This window comes from Eretmochelys imbricata, chromosome 14 (assembly GCF_965152235.1).
Source record: "Eretmochelys imbricata isolate rEreImb1 chromosome 14, rEreImb1.hap1, whole genome shotgun sequence".
NCBI lineage: Eukaryota > Metazoa > Chordata > Testudines > Cheloniidae > Eretmochelys > Eretmochelys imbricata.
Window position 1 is genome coordinate 3,447,195 of NC_135585.1, and position 20,544 is coordinate 3,467,738.

General features: G+C 51.2%; 1 protein-coding gene across 1 annotated transcript; it reads right to left on the bottom strand.

Annotated features, from left to right (window-relative positions):
* Positions 1-1,529: 1,529 nt before the first annotated feature.
* Positions 1,530-18,900, bottom strand: DNAI2 (dynein axonemal intermediate chain 2). The gene is made up of 13 exons (XM_077833997.1): positions 18,718-18,900; positions 17,032-17,193; positions 16,739-16,860; positions 15,595-15,737; positions 13,569-13,682; positions 10,829-10,968; positions 10,420-10,542; positions 6,109-6,332; positions 5,471-5,606; positions 4,710-4,856; positions 3,296-3,520; positions 2,412-2,456; positions 1,530-1,538 (listed from the first exon to the last, which is right to left on the bottom strand). Exons 1-13 carry the CDS (start codon positions 18,898-18,900, stop codon positions 1,530-1,532), a joined length of 1,773 nt encoding a protein of 590 aa, XP_077690123.1.
* Between the last annotated feature and the right edge of the window lie 1,644 nt (positions 18,901-20,544).

Sequence of the window (20,544 nt, forward strand, 5' to 3'; positions counted from 1 at the left end):
ACCACAGCCTCTCATGCTGACCGACACTGTCTCACTGTTTCCTTGTGCTCCCCATCTGTCTTTCTCCATCGGGTGCCTCTCGTCTGCTCCTTGGGGCAGGGACTGACTTTGTTCTGTGTTTGTTCAGCGCCTAGTGCGCTGGGTCCTGCTCCACGACTGGGCTATCTGGGGGCTATGGTGACAGAGAGAACAAATACTGAAATAGCAAAAACGACACTCAGATGGGAACAGGCGTGGGGCAGGAGGTATTTCCCCTCTCAAGGGGGCAGGGCTACTGAGGGACAGAGCCTGCTCTACCGGATGCAGTCAGAACTCTTGGGTTCTATTCCTGGCTCTGGGTGAGTCACTCCCTCACCCAGTGCCTCAGTTTCCCCATCTGTACAAAGGGGATGACTACACTGACCTGCCTGAGAGGCCACATGGAGAAGGGGCTTTGTACAAACACGTGCAGTGCAGGCAGCGGAAAAGCCCCAGTAAGCTGAACAAGCCTCTCCTGCAGCTCCCAGGCTGGGTGAGTGGCTCGGAGAGCTGCTTTCACTTTCCCAGCTGCAAGATACTGGAAAGGCTGTTTCGCAGGACAATACCCGAGGGAGCTCTGCAGCTCTGAGCTCTCCCCACTGAGCAGCAGCTCCTGCCCGGATCAGACTGAAGTTACAGCCATGAATGTGCAGCAGTCTCCCCCGTCCCTGGCTGATGTTTCTAGCCATGTCTGCAAATTACAGAAGTAGTGCACAAGTATTTATACAAGGGGGCTTTGCTTCTGCCATGATCATCTTCCTGCTGCTGCTACACAGCCACTCAGTCCCTGCTTCTTCGGGCCAGGTGCATGCCTGCAGCCAAACACACACACACACACGGTGCATCCTCGTACCCCTCCCCAGGGAGTATTCCAGCGCCTGGCCCCTTTACTGTCAACAGGAGAGTCGCACGTGGGCCTGCAGCTTTGGAGCAGGCCTATCAGTTCCATGACCCAAGCAGACCGCGTGTGGATGAGTGCCACAGGGGAACCTCGACAGACGAGGCGGGTCGCCCCAGCTGGGATCGCGAGGCCAGATGAGTGGCGCAGTGGCTGCAGGGTGCATGGTGGGACAAGGAGAGGAGCCAAGTGTTTGCCCAGGACTGTTTGGCCTTTTGTCATGTCATAAAGAAGCTGCTGTCTCAGGGGAAGGGGAACGTCCCATGCTCCTGGGGGCAGCTGGGTGAAGGAGAGCAGGCGGAACAGAACACAGCACAGACCTCCAGCAGCTGCTGCTGCTCAGCCTGTGGGTCTGCGTAGGGGAGACAGCACGGTCTCTAAGCAGAGAGCAGCGCTCGGGAATGGCTGCCCGCCTCTTCCATCGATCCAGGATGCAAAGCGGATTGGTAACATACAGATCCCGCCACCCTGATATCTGTTGGATCCAACCAGACATGGCTTAAAAGTGCTGCTGTTTATTAATCCAGTCTATCTTGTAGAAAAGTTCAAAAGGGGAAACAACCTGCACTGGTACGAGAATAAATTAAGTGCAACTGTGATCCACACACCAGGCTCACTCCTCCTGTAGAGAGAGAAAAGGGGTTAGGCCAAGGAGGGTCTCCTGGGGCCCAGAGTCTCTTCCCATAGACAGCATCCCAATGCCCTGCCAGCCAGCGGAGGGGAGTCCAGATCTGTCACAGGTGCAGTGAGCTGCACTAGCTGGCCCTCCTGAACCTCGGCAGGCTCACAAGACAGTGGGGAAGAATCCACACTTCCTCTTTCTGGCTCCATCAGCTGTGCTGCGTGTCATCACACAGGATGCCTGGGTCCGAGCACTGCACGGGATGGAGGCTGACAGGAAGCCCCCTCCCCACGGCAGCTGACCAAAGGAATGGGATGGCTGCCTTAGAAGGGGCTGCCCAAGAAGGCTGGCTGCACGGAGAGGTAGGGTTAGCTGCTCACGTACAAGGGGAGAGGGAAAGTTCATAGGGAAAGAAGCAGCAGCTGAGAATAAAGGGTTAGGCGCAAGCTCCCAAGCCAAACCCGCCTGGTGTCCTTAGGAAGGGGACTGGCCCCACAGCATATCCTGACTGGGGCTGGTAGGAAGGAGGAAAGCTGGGCTCCTCCCCCTGAGGATACACGCCTTTCAAACTCCTTCTTTCGCAAAGACACCCAGAGCTCCATCTACACTCTGGGTGCTGCCACATGGGGGACCCAGTTACACGGTTCCCTCTTGCGGTGCAGGCGAGATGGCTGGGACACGGATGCCCCTAATTTTGGCTCCTGTGTGAATTTCACATGGGGATCGGTGTGTGACTGGCAAGCTGGGGTGCTCAGAGAAGGAGGGACATTGAAAAAAGCCACAGTGTGGGGGCTTTTGAGGAGTCTGGGGGGGTAGAAATGGGGGAATCAGTCTACAGCAGGGAAAGGGGGGTAGCCTGGAGTGTATCCTGACCTTGTAAGGGTCCTCGTCCTCGTTTTCATCTGTAACTTCCTTCTCCTGAAAGGAATAGGGAGATCGTTGTGTTCCAAGTCCCCAGGCATGGAAAACCTGCTCTTACGGACCCTCTTTCTCTCTGAAACAGCTCCCTGCCCAGCTCTGCTGCTTTGGCCTTTTATCAGTGAATACTTAGAACCTCTATAAAAATCAGCCCCCCGCTCTTGTGGAATCTGTGCCAGCCCGGCAGAGTTCCCTACAACAGGCAGCGCATTGGTAAACGGGACAAAAGTGCAGTCAGTCAGAAATCATCTTCTCCATAAGGGTGCAGTTTATACTGTCAAACAGACTGTACTTTCATGGGGGGAAGCTGGTACTGGAAGGTTAAGTGAATAACTGCAGAAGTTCAGTGACAATGGTGTGAACAACGCAGGGCCAGGTTCACATCCATCAAACCTACGGGGGACAGCCAAGTGATCGTCACAGGATCGGGGTCCCCTGCAATGAAATGAAAGCAAAGGCAAACAGACCATTAGCCTGAAACAGCAGTCTGTTCCTTCGGCTCTCCCTGCCCTGCTGGGTGAACGCCATGTTCTCAGACAGGAATCCTGCAGCTTGATGGCTGATATAAATGTCACAGGTCTAAGACATGTGGCAGGACATGTAGGTAGGGAAATCACCTCTGACTTTTAACTGAGTCCACCTGATTTGGAATCAGCAAGTCCCTCATCACAGGGCCCTTGCAGAGCAGAGCTGCACTTCCATTTGGTCTCCTCACAGCACGTGATGTGCCGCCCACCCCGAGCTCATCGACCTGCCTCCTAGATGCCAGTTCCAGGCTGCAGCACCATGGTCAGAGAGCCACCCCCCCATCCCTTTTGCAGACCTCGTCTCTGTGCTACCTGAGCTTTCAACAGCTTGGCTGCCCGCTCCTTCCTCTTGATCTCTGCTTCGATGACTTCGAAGAACTCCTGCTGGACTCTGGCCAGCAGCTCCTCAGGCTTCTCCTCCTCCGTCTCCACCTTCATGTCCTCCTCCTTGCCCTCAGCCTTGGTGCGCTCCTTCAGACGCATCTCCCGGTGCCGGGCCTCCAGGATCTTCTCTCGCTTTGCTTCTCGCTCAAACATCTGAGAGGCACAGGGGGCAGGAGAGGGCTAGGGCTCGGGGACCTGGGTCGCCAGCGAGAGGGCTGTGGGGAGGAATCCTGGCCCCTGAACTGAAGCAGAACCCCTAAGAACCCATGCCGTTAGCCCCTACAGCGCGCCAGGCTGCTCCCCTTCTGCCCCACAGCAGGTCCCGCTGCTCAGTGCACACATTAGCCATGCCCTCGGCATTCCTGCAATCCCCCTCCATCCAGAGATCAGCCACAGGTCTCCTTCACACAGCAGAGTCCCCACAAGTGGGGTCTCTGGCGCTTTGGCCCCTGCTGTGAAGCAGTTTCACAGGTCAAGTGCGTCAGGGTGCCTCAGGATGAGCTCCGGGGCTTAAAGCTAGGCACCTAACCCTACTCCATGGGCCGTGACGAGGAGCTGCCACACTGGCTGGGGTCCTCAGCACCCTGGAGAAATCAGGTCACTTACTTAGGAACCGAAGTGTTTCCCCTCGTGCCTGCCGCCAGGGGTGAAGGGGTGAGTCTTCACCTTAAAACTCCTCCACACACCAGGGAAATAGAGAGAGCCAGCCCCGCACAGCGCAGGGAGGAAGGCTGGAGAACACAGGGGTCCATGTCCCTGATGTTAGTGAGACCTGGAATGCCACCAGAATGCCCCCCTTTTTGCAGCATGGGCCCAGGATTGCCTACCTCTGAACCCCTCCTAACACTGCACCATCCTATTGCCAGAGAGACCCCGCGGAAAGCCTGGACTACACCCAACACTGCACTGGTTTAATGGCAGGTTTGATTTGAAACCCATTTTAGTTAAACTGGTGCAATGTTTTGTGTGGCCGCTCTAACCTAGGTTAGCTACGCCTGGGGGCAAAATGAAATCCACGGAACCAGACTTAAACAGATATAAGTACATCCACACAGGGCTTTGCAGTGGTTTAACTAAATCTGGTTTTAATCCAATTGAAGTTAAACAGGTGCAGCTTCTGTGTATAGACAACCTGGGTGCCCCAGAGCAACCCCCAACGTGGGTGCATGTACTCCCAGACCGTTAACGACAATCCATGCCAACCGCTTGCATCACGCAAGTTTCTACTGGTGAACGCTACGAGGGAGATTGGAAGCATCCAGGTTCAAAGCAGACCCTGAGCTCACCTGTGGCAGCTAGCACAGCCAGGCCCATGCGGCCACTTGCAGCACGAGACACTCACCGCCGTGGCCAGGTTCTTCTCGTTCCTCTGCAGGGTACAGAGCCCGGAAGAGACCTCCAGCAGGGTCACTGTGCCCAGCTTAGAGCCGCAGCCAATGAAACGCCCGTTGTCCTGCAGACGCAGGCTGAAGAGAGGCTCGTCACAGACCTGGGGAGGAAGAACCAGTTGGGGAGTTTACTGCTTCGGTGCTGCCCATCACCAGAGTGTCAGGGCGCCTGTCTCAGGGCAGGCTGGCCACACGGCTCAGCACGTCAGGACTGACTGACATGCGCGCCTCAGGCACTAGTCATTAATACTCGCTGAAACGGATTTTTAAAAGATGTTTTCACTTATGTGTGACATGGCCTAAACAGGGGAGGTGGGAGGCCTGGCTCCTGCTCCCAGCTACTACGAGGATGGGTACATTGGAAACATGGACACAGCAAAAACTTGGCAGGAACATCTCTTTCCTACAGGTTTGGGTTGCCCAAACAGTGAGACATTGGTGAGTGCCTATGTGTGCACCAGAGCTTAAGCTGGCCACTTGATTTCCTCCACGGCCGGGCTGGCCAGGATGCATTTGCTAGCTCACTCCTGCTGCAGAACTCAACACAGGCAACTCAAAGCATTGCCTGGGGAGCAGCCTTCCACTGGCCTTGGTCTGCGAAGCACCTGGCACATCCCTGCAATGGTTCAGATCCCTGCAACGGCTTGGTCTCCGCTCCCACCCAGTGGGCGAAGAGGAGACACGAAGGTAAAAGACGACATGTTTCTGACCCAACCTTCACGCTGAGGGAGGGGTTGTTCTGTTTGAAGAGGAAGTCCCAGATGTCAAGGGTCCCGTCCATTTTGCTTGTGAAGAAGACAGCTGGCCGGATGGTGCTCCAGCACCCATCTGTTAGGTAAGCCATGTGGTACCTGCCAAGAAATCCAGCAGCTCTTAGAACAACTCATTCACACCATTTGGTGCTGAAGAATCCACGTTAAAGAGCTATGCTACATTGGAGTAACTGCCGAATTCCCTGAGTGCGAAGCTTTAACATGCCATGCATTGCTGTGCTAGGCACGCTAGGCAGCTGCCTCACACGTATACTGGGGCTGGGCCATGCAACCGGACCAAGAGTGAATCCAGGTCCCTTCACTCCTGTTCCGCTTCTGTCTTCACAAAGGCTCGAGCTCCGTGGCTCTGCAAGGGGAATTCTAAAGAAACCTAATTGTGGGGGGAGGAACAATTTCCTGCCACCACCACTCGCTGGGGCCGCAGGTGGGATTTCCAAAGCCCAGTGATTCAGGCACTGAAGTGCCATTAAAATAGACAGAGACTTGTGCTCCTCCATCACTGAGATGCTTCTGAAACCCCATCCTGTGCTTATAAATCAGGGAGAAAAACAGTACGTGCAAAACAAAACCAATTGCCTACTTTGTCCACATGATGGATGATTCCTTGCAGTCCTCAGACCAGATTCGAGCAGTCCAGTCCCCGACTGTCAGGAAGTTCTTGGGGAAGAAAGGGTTCCTTGCCAGGGCGTAGATGGGGCCATGGTGCCCACTGTACGTGCCAACTATCTTTTCAGCAGGTGTCTTGGCTTTGCGGTTACAGGTGATCACCATGCCTTGTTCCGTCCCCACCATGAACTTGGTCGGCTGTGGTCGGAAACACAGTTGAACGCAACTATCACTGGGTATGGGGATGCTCTTCCAGTGGGAGAGGATCTCCCACATGAAGGGCGGGTCCCAGAAAGGGGGTTTGTTCTCCTCCAGATGAGTGGAAGGCGAGGGTGTAGCTGGATCCAAGTAATGCCTGTAGGAGTTATGCAGGCAAACTTTCTTCCAACGTGCATCAAGAGGAGAACTGAACCCAGCATTGAAAACTGGCAGGTGTACTATTAACTAGAGCGCTGTTGGTGAGATCCACCATTCTAGGAACAAGCCCAACTCCAGCTTCCCGAAGCTGGTGAAAGTAGTGTGGAATCCACTGAAGATCAAGTGACTGCCTAGAATTCTGACCTTTCCCTGGACATGCACTAGTTGCTTTTGCCTAAGCTTCATGTCCTGTGTATATAAACTGAGGTTACATTTCTTGATGACTTGCTGGAGAGATGGAGTCTCATCCAACAGGCCTTCCCCATCCCCACACTGTCATATACAGCTCGGTTCCTTTGTCTTCAGGGCTACACTTAAACCAAAGGCACTTCCATGCAGTTGAGGTTTGCTCTGCAGAGCCAGTGTCAAAGCAGCCCCCCAGCTCTCATTCACTGTTGGCCTCATTGCTCTGTAAACATCCCAATTTCTGCGCACACAGAGCAGGATACTTATCAACTGCAGCCCCCACTGGCTCTATGCAACCCTCCATTCTCAGTGATTACAGCACTGCTCGGCTGTGCAACGCAGAGATGAAGATGCTTATCACGGCTCGGCCCCTGCCGGCTCTGGAGATTAGAGATCCCTTAGAGTCTAGATCTGATTTTTCCTGTCTCGGCAGCAACCAACTGCAGGGGTAGTGGGGAAAGGGAAGCCAAAACACAACACTGGATAATTTACACTTACTAATGTAGAACCCAGAAGGCTGCCCAAGGAAGAGCCCTGTGTATGCTGCAAATAGCAACAAACAACAATCTCACGCCATTATCACCCCAGTCTTCTAACAGAGACCTTTAGTTGTATGCCAAGATCAGGAGAAAATAAATAAATTCCGGGCTTGTTAAGTGCTGGTTCCATGAAGGAAATCCATGCTGTGCGCAGAGATTACCACCTGCAGCATTCAAGATGCTTTATGGCACTGGCCAGCCTCTCTCTGAAATTCAAGCAGATTTGTACACAACACATATGGGCCCACATCCTGCTCTCAGCATTGCTGATGTAAATCCAGAGTAACCCCATGGAAGTCAGTGGAGTTACTCTGAATGCAGACAGATGTGGTGCATGGTAATGAAGCATGTGAATGGTGTGGAAGCTCAGGAAATCAACATGTTTGAGAGATATAAACCAGTGTGTAGAGAACCTGGTTTGCCTGCTGAACCCTACACAACGCCAGGACCGTATGAGATGTCATACTAACTGGGCCTACAAATGTACCCTGTGAGACGCTGGCAGGCCAGGTGCGAGCTCATGCCAAGGTCCCCATGTCTCAGTTGAACACTGACAAATACTTAGCAGGCATCTGTCTGGCTCAATGGGGTTAATATTGTTAAAATAGGCATGAGAGTTTTACAAATGTGTTTAGTGTTTAGACTTTATTGAATGCTTGTGACTTGCAGCCAGCATTAATCTCACTTATAGCAGCCGCATCCCATACTGTAAAGTAATATTTGAGCAATTGTATTGTGAACCTCTGTGACTGTGTAAATCACCAGACAGGAGAGAGACATTAATTAGTGTGACGGGTTGATCTTCAACAGAAGGTGTTACGCCCTTCCAAAAAGGAAAAGTCCATCAATACCAGACAGACTGTTGTGGGATGCTGCAGCTGGAATTTCCCTGCATACTGTCAGGAAGAGGACAAACGACTTTGCTGTTATTCTGCCTCCTCCTCATGAAGATGAGCCAGGCCTCGGACTCCATCCATCAGCTGAGCTTTGCAACCAAAAGAGTGAGAAGAGAATAAACCCCCTAACGAAGAGGAACTGATTATCCCTGTGCTGCTTGGACTCTGGGGAGGCAAGTTTTTCTAGGCATAAGCAAGAGATCCCCAGCTGTGTAGACTGAGTTAGCCCTAAACAACACATAGAGCTTGCTCATTAGAGAAGCTTCTATTATCTTTTGAAATGTAAGACTGTAATTCATTTGTGTTTCTATGTTTACCTACTTTCACCTTGTAAATAACTCTCTGGTTTCCTTTTCTGATTTAATAAATCTTTAGATAGTGTATTATAGGATTGGCTACAAGCGTTGTCTTTGGTGTGAGATCTAAGGTGCAACTGACCTGGGGTAAATAACTGGTCCTTTCGGGTTGGAAGTAGCCTGAATATTGCTGTGATTCTTGGTGTAAGGGACCATCTATCCCAACGGCAGGCTGACTTGGGTGGTGAGACAGATCGTGTACCCCAGGGGACTGTCTGTGACTCCATGTTACGGCTGTTATACTGCCTGAGGGGTTTGCACTTGGTGATTGTTGGTGAACAATAAGTGTAGAACTCACAGCCAATTTGGGGTTTGTGCCCTGGTTCCTAAGAGTTTGCCCTGAAATTGTTACTCGTGCTCTTCAGCCCCTGCAGAGAGGTTATACCCTAGCTGTGAGCTCAGCTGTTGGAAGTGTGAGCAAGTTTGTAAGATGTCCCAATAACCTGTAATAACAAGTGTTGATGGGGAAGGTGCAGAGGCAGGCAGACTGAATTAGTCCAAACACAAAGGCCTCCTGATATAGCTCAGGGACTGTGTTAAGATCATGCTGGGTAAACAAGAAAAGCGTGGAACCAGAAATCAGTGCACCACAGCGGGTGCATCGGAAACGAGGCCTAATTGGGAGCCGAAATAAACGAGAGGATGGGCTATTCTGCCCATCACAGCCTTTTGGGGTCCTTGAAGAAAGACTTTGGGAGAAAGACTGTCTGATGGAGTGAGCTTCACCAACATGGCTACCATCCCCACTGCCTCTTGGGACCCTGGACCATCCTAATCCTGAGAAATGTCCTTGCCAGAGCGGGGCAAAGAGAGGGACCCAGCTGATGCCACCACCTCCCCTGGCTGAATCCCAAACATCATCCGGGATGTGCGTGTCTCTCTCTCCCCGCACCTCCATGTGTCCTTTTCCTTCCCTGCCTAATTTCTTCCCTTTCCTCTCTCTCTCCTCCTTCCTTCTGTGTAACAAGAATCTGGCGTAGCCAGCCCAAGACTGTACATTTTACAACACTGCTGACAGACAGCCTGTGACCAAAAAGGCAGCTAAACAAAATGCCCTAAACAGCCCCATGTTCGTAAAAGTTTGCCATAACTTGGAGTGGCTGATAAGACCACGTTCTGTGCGAGACTGCAAGTGGGAGTCAACATCAGAGACAGAAGCTGCATTTTCTATCTCTGCTGTTCTTTACTCACGCTCTTTTCTGGATGTCTATCATGTTTTGCCTTTTAAAGAAAATGGGACTGAACTTTAACAACAATAGCAACAATGCCAGCTCCAGCCCAGCTCAACTCACTTATTCTCTTTCCCCCCACAAGGACAGTTATTACCACCTTTAATACAATCTAAGAGCCTGTCAAACAAGGGGTTTTCCCTTTAAAGACTCTCTCCAGCTAAGGGAAAGGGAACAAGGGCTGTTTTAAAATGAAAGCCTCACTTAACACTTTACATTTCAAAGGCTTTCACTGTTTGCCCTTCTTTTCTGTATCTTTAATAAAAGGTTAAAAGGATTCCTAACTGTGTGTTTACCAGGGTACTAAGCAAGTGAATGCCTCTGTATACCAAACCCCGGACCTCATTTAACAATGGTTAATGTCAGACAGTAACTTTGGCCCATTTATTTAATCTAAATTAATACAACAGACATGTACATTCCCTCCTCCCCACCCCCTTGACCGTAACCCAAGCCTGTGCCTAAGGATTCTACCACTGGGAACTGCTTCTCTGAAGTGTTGCATCCTGGCCACCATGCTTCTGGCTTAGGAGCTCTGCACAAGCCTGCCAAGCCTCGCTCAGCACCCCCAGTCTGAGCAGAAAGTAACCTGGGACACCCAGGGTCTTTGGAACAATGGCTACCACAGGACAAAGCCTCCCACGTGAGCTCATGGCACTCACCATGGTTGGTTCAAACTCCAGCGCGATGGCTCCTAAAGCATTCTCCAAGACTCCTTTCCTGCTGATGTCCATCACCAGTGTCTCAGTGGGCTCGGTCAGCTTTCGGATATCCCACCACAGGACCTGGCAGAGGGGATGGGAGACATCAGAGTGGCTCGCTCTCATAATCCCCAGAGTTTCTTTCTCGTATAGAGATGCTACCCAGCATCAGGTAGCTGTTGAATCAAACACAATAATGACTGGACGTGCAATGGCAGACACACGTACATGCATGCTTCCTCTCTGTGGGTGGGGGGCAGTGGAGTGTCCCAGGGCAAACTAACTCTCCTCTGAGCAGAGACTGTCAGTGATACCAAGCCAGGTGCTGGCCGTGAGGAGATCACAGACCGCCTTTTCTCTTGGCCTTTACCTGCCCATCGGTAGAAGCGGAGAAACAGTCTGTGCCAGTTTTGGATTGAAGCCAGATCGTTCCATACACGGGGTCCCTGTGGCTGAATTCTACAGTGGAAAGCTCCACTGGCTGTCCTCCTTTCCTGGTGTCCCAGTAAGCTGTGAAGGGGGAGGAGACCGTCAGCAGTGTCATATCCCCTGCCCCGCTCTTTGGTTGCAGCTCTCAAAGAGGACCTGGTGAATAACCATTCCCCGCCCCAGTGTTTTGGCTCTGCTCCATCTGGCTCCCATGGGTTGTTTCCCCTCTCGGTGCTTTCTAACTGGATGAAGTGAACGTGGAGTTTGTCTTCCTTTGGCTATCACTTCAGCAGCACCCCAGTGATGCCAGGAATAAGGAGCAGGGTTTGCGACTACCTGGCACTTATGTTGTGCATTTCATCGCAAAAGAGCCGTCAAACCATCCACTGATTTGGGCCTCGCCTACACTGGGGTTTTTAGCTGCCAATATAGTAACACTGACCTAGCAAAACTGTTGCAACCCCTAGTGTAGATGGGCTGAACAAAGGCTAAACTGTGGGTTCCCCAGGGCAGCCTGAAGCTGGCTTAAGCAAGTCACTGATGCAGCTACACCAGCAGCCAAAAACTCCAGTATAGGAAAGTCCAAGTGTCCCAACTGCCCTCGGAGAGGCAAGGGATGACCACTATCCCTAGCAGAGATGTATGCAGTGGTGCTGAGCAATATCCCAGTTCCCATCTACTCCAGCTGGTGGTCTGGGTGCTTGGCGCTTCTGAAATCCAGGCCCCAAGGTTGTATAGCAGGCTGGCGTCAAACCACTCCACAGCCTGTAACTCATGCACCCTCTAACTGCTCCACAGGAGCACAAATCAGTGGAGGTCCTACAAAAACAGCGGGTATTATATATGCATATCTCTGCATCAGACAGGCACAGATGCTGCTGAGGAGAATCCCTAGCACAGCATAAAGGTAACTCTCATTTTGGGTGTAAATGACTTGCCCGGCTCTACTTTTGCCAGGGTTAGGCATCTGGGTTGATTCTCTGCAGACGTGGCAGAGCGGCACTTGCTTGCTCTTGCTCGGTTATAATTAAACAATTGAATGTGACAGTCCTGTGCTCTGCTGGGCCATCAGCTGCACGCCTGGGGAGCCCTGTGAAGGATGAGGTGAAATCGACTCTCTCTTCCATCACCTAAGGAGCGCATGATAATGTCCTTCTAATGTATGCCCTGCCAGATCAGATTGCTGCTGCAAAGGGCAGCGAAAACATAAAAATGAGCATAATTAAATTGAAAGGCTTGCGTGGCTGAATAAATAATAGAATCTTACATGGATCTGGCAAAGACGGGGGCCTCTTTTAATGTTTAAAACAAGGGAACAAAAATTATTCTACAAATGAAATGAAGGCAATTATTCCGAGCTTTTCTAATGCCACTGCTCACTTCCCGAGGCACATTAGTGGGGAAGCGAGCAATAGCAGGTAACACTATCACCAGCAGCTACCCGCTACACAGTGTTCTGTGCAGCGCGCGGGGTCTATACAGCAGCCTCCTGTCCTCAGCCCTAGCCTGCTTGGTGACATGGTGCATCTACAGCCATGCCACAGGAAGGACGCCCTGGTGAGCAAGGACATTCCCAGGGCATCTCCAGAGAGAACATTTGTGTTGGCGATGGCAGCTAGCTGAGCACAGCAGATCCCCCAGGGCAGGGGGAAGCTCCCCCCGTTAGGTGAATGGGCCGTATCTAGGCTACTGTTGACAATAAATAAAATGGTGATGGATGTTGGGACTCAGTCCTGCTTCTAATGTCCACATCTCTCCCCCCGCAGTCTCCGCTGCATTGATTCCCGCAGGTGAGAGGCAGGAAGGGACAAGCGCACATGGGCAGACTGGGTGGACACAGAGACCCACCTGACCGTTCTACAGAACAGAGCTGAGTCTCACTGGTGCCAGGCAGTGCGTGTAGAGGGCACAGGAAGCTCTTACCGCCACTGTTTGGGCTGTACCTGTTTTATGGATAAGCACGAGCCTCCGGTCTCCAGAGACTGCTGATTTCACTAGCACTCAAGTTACTCAGTAATTCAAAGCATTCCACCAGCTACATCCGTGTCTGTTTCCCATCTGGAAAGGGCCTGACATGTTTTGAGGGCTAAACAAATGAAATGACCACCTTTCTTCTAGGAAATAACACAGCCTCTTTGTCCAGGATGACCCACCTCCGCCACTGACAGAATGGGCTTCCCCCGGAACACTATCACGTCACAGTGAATTATCTAGCCACATAGCCTACACGGCCACCACCTGCTGCCTAATCAGGTGAGCGTGTGTTATCTCATCAGTCATGGCAGCCCCAAGGCTCCGATTCCAATTCGGTATTCCAGGCCTTGGAGCTAATGACACGAAAGAGTCTTTGTGCAGATTTCAGAGTGGTAGCCGTGTTAGTCTGTATCCTCCCTTGGTATCCTGCTGTTAATTGATTTATCTCGTTAGACTGACCTCACAGTTGGTAAGGCAACCCCCATCCCGTCATGTATTTATACTGCTCCTGTATTTTCACTCCATGCATCTGATGAAGTGGGTTCTAACCCACGAAAGCTTATGCCCAAATAAATGTGTTAGTCTCTAAGGTGCCACAAGGATTCCTCATTATTTGTGCAGATGAGCACTGGAGCAAGGCTAGTGCAGAATTAAAATTAAGCAGTTCCCCTGGTAGCGTTGCTTTACATACAATCCATGTCCCTTACCGATCTGTCCATTATAGCATCCTCCAACCAGGATGTGAGAGTCCTTGGGGTTGTATTCCAGACTCACGAGCGGGGATGATGGCCTGAGAACCAGTTCTGGTTTGTTGGGATTTTCTACCAGGAAGGGACAAAACAAACAAGTAAAGTTTGAGTGAAGCCCAAAAGGAAAACAACATTTCCAACTAATTCAGCTCAGGACGGCTGGACACTAAGCAGTGACCTCCAGAACCGATGTCTTTCCAGCATCTAGCCCAACGGTCTGTTTTTGACAGATGCTGGGATGAAGACACATCCCAGCATCAATGCTGGATTAGGAACTCAGTGCTAGCGAGAGGCAGGGTAGAAACCGTTACTACAATGTACTATTCCAGAGTAATCTCTAGCACCAATGTCGCACTCTTCACCCAAAATCACTTTACAAGTATTCTCTCCATTTTACAGGTGGAGGTGGAGAGAGGAAATGACTTGCCCAGGGTATCACAACAGCCAGGAAGAGAACCCAGGAATCCTGACTTCCAGTTCTGTGCCTGAAATAGCCCAGCAACTCTTCTCCCTGCCTCCGATAAAAATGCACCTCGTCGTCTCCCTTCAAACAGAATATGAGCCATGCCATGGCTTGGGACAGAAAGACAAGGCATGTTGCACTGGGTGCGCGCTTTCTGCCTCCATTCTGCATGACTCTTTTCCCATTTAGCACCTTGATTCTAAAGGGGGGAAAGCAGATGGGACCATTACTGAGCGGCTCCAAGCTGCTGGGAATGAAAGTCACTAGACAGACAGCTGGGAGAAGAAGGAATGTCTCCAGATCCCGCATCTTTCCGACTGTGGTTGCAGCCCCCTGTGGCTGTGAAAGGTCTGTTCACTTTGGGAGGGCATGTGAAATGACGGGGGGAGGAAGAGGTGTCCACTCCTCACACTCCACAGTCCCTTTTGCTTGTCATCCTTTTGTTTTTCAATGGTGGACTCAGTCCTGCTTCTAATGTCCACATCTCTCTCACACACCGCATTGAAGTTCTATACACCTGGGAAGTTCCTCAGCAAGATGATTTTCCCAGCCCAGGGCGTGTTGCTTCTTGCTTTTTAACAGAATGGGCAATTAAGCTACTTCAACAATCCAATCTGTCTGGAAAATGTAACTGAGCTCGCTGGAAAAAGCTAGAAGGGCTCTATCTTGGGAAGCCAGAGAGTCAGGGCCGGATTTCCAATTAGGCGCAGTAGGCCCGTGCCTGGGGCGCCTAAAAGTTAAAAGTGGGTTAAAAGTTAACACATACAGCTTCCCTGAGGGGAGCCGGGCTCCTGGCATGGGTTGGTGGCCGCCCAGCATGTGGGGCTGGAGCAGGGTAAGCGTCCAAGTCAGCCCGCCTTGGTGGCTGCTGAGGGTGCTGACTGGGAGCATCCCAGCCCCTTCCCAATCTCGGCCACCCTGCTGCCTCCGCCCCATGCCGGTGAGGGAGAGGGAGGGGCATGGCCAATGCCCTATTTATTTACACAGGCAGAGCCAGAGTGCAGCTGCCACGCCAGGCTGTGGGAGGGACAGAAGATACCCGGGGACTGCTCACTGTGGGGAGAGGTACAGTCCCCTCCCTTTGCGCCTCGCCTGGGGCAGGTGGTCTGTGCCCCAGCTCAGGCTGGGATCACCATGCATGGTGGAGGGTCTCATGCCTTCCCAAGGAGGCTGTGTTTATATTTCTTTTCATTTCAATTTTTTACGAAAAACACAAAGGTCAGCTGTAGGCAGTGGGGGCGCTGAAGATGCTGTGCCTAGTGACACATGAGGTGTAAATCTGGCCCTGCAGAGAGAGAGAGTCTTTACAGGTGGTTTTCCATATTTTGGTCAGGTTTCAGATACCTTAAACCCCTATTCTCATTCCCCCATGTGTAAAACGGGAGTCTACCTCCTCTTTCTACTCTCCCGGGGGGTATTGTGAGGATTAGTTAGTTAATACCTTCAGAGCACTTACTAGACATTAAGGACCGTGTTAGTTAAGGACCAAGCATTATTGACTCTAGCATTTTTCCTTCTTACCAAGATCCCATATGTATGACTCATAGCTCATATCTTTAGAACTTCGCTGGAACTCCAAGCTGGAATAAGCTACTGCCAGCTTCTTGCTTCCATCTGGGTGCCAGGAGAGATGCGTGGCTGTCCTTTTGATTAAATTTGGATCCCTTTTTGATAATAAAACAATGGCATTAACTTACTAACAATTTTGTCATGCTCCAGGCTATGCAATAGTCTCTCAAGGGAAGTGGCGGGAATCTCAATTAGAAAGTTTAAAACCCTTGAGTATTGATTACAGGAAACAATCCTGCATTGGGTTGTGAAAGGAAGACCTAGATAAGCTAATAAACCTTTCCCGTTAGAAATTTATAGAAATTCAATTACATTCCAGGATCTAACTTTTAAAAGTTACTACACAGGCCCCTACACTGAAAAAAATCTTTGAGAAACCAAAGAAGGAAGATTCCTTTGACACTGTGTGGTACAAAAGATATTAAAACCTGGGGTACTCACTGAAGTGCACTAACTAAAAAGAGCCCCATAATACCCCAAGTCCATTAGATTCTCCCCATATGAACATTATTTGACTGTTTTTTCAAGGACATGTTAATTACTGCTCAAAACACAGTGAAGGAAAAACAGTCTGCTTTCAGAGATCGGAACAAATAATCAGTGAGGTGGGGGAATAAGCTCTCCCAGAAGAATTATTTGGAAATACCTAAAGGAGCATCTATATTTATATATTACTCTCGAAAGCTTATGCTCAAATAAATTTGTTAGTCTCTAAGATGCCACAAGCACTCCTTTTCTTTGTGCGGATACAGACTAACTTGGCTGCTACTCTGAAACAACTCTTTCTGAGCCAAGGTTGAAATTGACAGGGTTGGTCGGAGTGCAGAGAGAGACTGTCTCTACCAGAGGAAAGGCTATAGCTCCAGCCTTCCATTCATATAGCTGGGATGTCCTGCAGTTAATTCTGGTTGAGATGGACTGCTGCTAGGATCTGCTGTGATGGCTGCTTCAGTAATGCCTGCTCCTGTCAGCAGATGCAGCTTAGCAGAGCAGGCTTAACTGAAGTAGCCGTCTCAGCTGGCCCAATGGACAGTATGGACTGGAACAGAACAGTGAATGCTTAGAACACAGCGCAGCACCTCCTAGCTGCCAATACCTGAAGACACTGATAGTTTTTGCAGACGGAGGCTCATCTGCTACGTCTGCTGTCTCCTCATCTTCAAAGTACTCCTCGTAGATATTAATCGCATTGTTCTGTTTGATGCAATGTTCCATCAGCTGTGAAACAAGTCATGCAAATAAGCCGTGATGTTACATTTGGGGAACCTACTGGCTTGGGAGGGCAGGCAGCAAGCAGAGCATGATGGGAAAGGGAACTGTAACACACGCAGACAGGCAGAGGGGCAGTAAAGGAGAGGGGAGTGTAAAGGGATGGGATAGTGGCCTTACACTGCCGAGCTGTATGATGGTATACACATAGTTCTCATCTTTCTCCACTTTCTTCCGGAACCGAATGGTCTGCTCCATCTCCAGGGGGTTGACGTCTTTTGGCCACCCTCCTTCCAAGTGGTTAACCCCCTGATTTTCCATCTCAAATCTCTCCGTGTTGACCTGAAGTGTTACACAAAGCAAAAGGGAAGCAAGATACAAAGCTGATGGGCTTGGTTTTTAAAGCTGCTCCATGAGCTGACTTTGTGGGGTCTAGCATTTACTCCCTCACTGATTCCAGATCTGGAACTGATTCCAGTGCTCAGACTACCAATTTCCCTGGCTTTGTCAGTGCTGCAAACTCCACCTGGGTTTTCAAAACTCCTCTCTCTGGCTCCTATGCCACCACCAAGACTAAACAGCCAGCAGCCAGAATAGAACAGGCTGTTCAGTTGCTGATGCACAAGGCAGATTAGAACCCTGCACACTCCTCTCTGGCTGCACTGCTCCTGCGGGGCAAAGGGGAGTAGACACTATTTTCGTCAGTGCCATCAGCAGATCTGACCTGAACACACACTCACACAGATGGTGAGAAGCTGCCAGCATCACAGTCACTTTTCTGGCCATAACCAAGTGTTGAGCTCGTAGTCCCCTCTGTAGCTAACAATGGAATTATGGACAATCACTTCACCAAATGTCCGTAGCACCCCACTCAACTTCCATCTACTGGAGTGCAGTGGGATCATGTAGCATTACACCTCATAACTGAGGAATCCCTTATTGTTTATACTGGGCAAATTACAAGGAAGGCAGAAAGCTCATCTGGGAATGTTAACAAATTGGACTAACAAAGTTGTTACTTTTATTACTCCCCACACTGGAAAAAAGGGGTTTCCAACAATGTGATTGCAAACAGGGGCCAGCACTGGAATGAAGAATTATTGGCTACTTCTCCACAGTTCAAACCCAAAGTAGCTTCTCATCTCTCACCCAAGCGGAGCAGATTGGCTTTGCAAAGGATCAGTCCGGCTCTGGGAGCTCTTAGGAAATCATTCATGAATTTTTTTATTAACCATCACTGACTGCAGAGAAGTGAGAACCCTCCAACCACCACCCTTTTCTCATGGCATTCCAGGTTTGCAACATACGAATCTCTTTCCTGCTATGGTGGAGGTTCTCCTCAGAGGATCTCAAGCCACGCTACAAACATCCATGGAGCCTCACAACTTGTTTCCTGTGAGGTAGCTAAGATCAAATCCACTTTAGGTCTTAACATCTTAGAGCTGCCAAGGCCATACAGTGAATCAGAACCAACAGAACCCTGTCTCCTGCTTTAACCACGAGACAAACTCAGAGCTCTTAACTGTCCTGCAGGAGACAGCAATGAAAATATTGGCTCCATCTTGTGAATTTTAGGATGGGTGAGAACCCTGAGATAACATCATTGCAAACTTCTCTGAATACCGCCCAATTATTACACCAGAAGCATCACTAAATTTCTTCCAGAGGAGATCTTGATACCTATATCCTCCTCCTACAAATGGGGTCCCAGAAGATCTCCAGTTTATCACTGACTAAGGCTACCTTGCATTGTTGAGCATACCCAACTCTGCAACCCCATTAAGTGACACATCCCTCTTATCCTGTCAGAGGAAGCCTTGCAAGCAAGTATTCATTAAAAGAGAGCTCTGTTTGCTCCCACTCTACCTCATGCTCTGACATATCACTGGCACACTGTATTGCAGCATCAATGGGGTCCCGCTCTATGAAGTTTGAAGCTTGGCTCGGGTCTGGCTGGATGTCCACGTTGGTCTCGCCCAGCCGGTCAGAGAAGTTGCATTGTCGGCCAAACTCGCTGCGCTTCTTCACATACACGTAGACGATCTCCATGGTGCCTGCTGAGGTGAGGGAGAAGGAAACATTGCACCTTTGCACTGCTTCAAACTTACGGTTTCACTGCTGTGTTGCACAGCAGATGCTTCCTGGGGGACACAGAAAGATGTAGTCCCTACCCCAAGGGATTATACTCTGTGTTTAGAAATGAGAGTTTAAATTAGGGAACAATTCTGGACTGGATGATCCAGTGGGCCTTTCCTCTCTGATTTCTATCGCTCTGTTTTGTAAGTGTATCCCTAATTTCTTAAATGGATCTAGCATGCAACAGGCTTTCCTACCATTTCCTTTGACCTATGATTGCACATTCAGGAGATGGGGACCTTGGCCTTTAAAGAGCAACCCCTGGTCTACACAGTTTTTGTACCCGTTTAATTATTTCAGTTGGGAGTGAGTGGTTTTTTTTTATTGAAATAGTTAAAATCATTCACCCCTAGCATGGATGCAGTTATAGGAGTATAAATGTGCCTTATACTGGTACAGCTTATTCCTCTAATTATTATTACAGGAGTGTTTAAAGGAATAAACTGAGGCAAGTACCTTTACACTGTGTCCATGCTAGAGGGTCAGACCTCCTTAACGATACAATTTCAAACCAATACAGTTAAAGCAGTACGAACCTCTGCACCCTCAGCCCCACACACGGCTCCTAGCAGAGCGAACCCAGGAGTCCTGGCTGCCAGGGCCCGCTCTGCGCCCTCGGCCACAAGCACGGCTCAGAGCGAACCCAGGAGTCCTGGCTACTGGCCCTGCTCTGTGCCCTCAGCCCCACACACGGCTCCCAGCAGAGCGAACCCAGGAGTCCTGGCCGCCAGCCCTGCGCCCTGGGCCACACACACCTCTCCTAGCAGAGCGAACCCAGGAGTCCTGACTACTGGCCCCGCTCTGCGTCCTGGGCCCCACACATGGCTCCTAGCAGAGAGAACCCAGGAGCCCTGGTTGCTGGCCCCACACATGGCTCCTAGCAGAGCGAACCCAGGAGTCCTGGCTGCTGGCCCCACTCTGCACCCTGGCCCCACACATGGCTCCTAGCAGAGAGAACCCAGGAGTCCTGGCTGCTGGCCCCGCTCTGCGCCCTGGGCCCCACACATTGCTCCTAGCAGAGAGAACCCAGGAGTCCTGGCTGCTGGCCCCACACATGGCTCCTAGCAGAGGGAACCCAGGAGTCCTGGCTGCTGGCCCCACACATGGCTCCTAGCAGAGCGAACCCAGGAGTCCTGGCTGCTGGCCCCACACATGGCTCCTAGCAGAGCGAACCCAGGAGTCCTGGCTGCTGGCCCCACACATGGCTCCTAGCAGAGCGAACCCAGGAGTCCTGGCTGCGGCCCCGCGCACGGCTCAGAGCGAACCCAGGAGTCCTGGCTGCGGCCCCGCTCTGCGCCCTGGGCCCCACACGCTGCCCCGCGGAGCCCTAGTGCCTGCGGGTGCCGGCGGTGCCAGGCGCTGCACGAGGGGCGGCCCGAGGCAGGGGGGGCCGGGCTGCCAAGGTACCGCCTGGGGGCAGACCGGGGGGAGAGAGACAGGGGCCGAGCCGCATCCCCCCCCCCGCCCTTACCCGGCCGGGCGGGGGGGGCAGATCCGCTCCGGGCCCGGCTCCCTGCAGCCGCAGGCGGCGTGTCCCCGTTGCCCAGCAACGCCCGC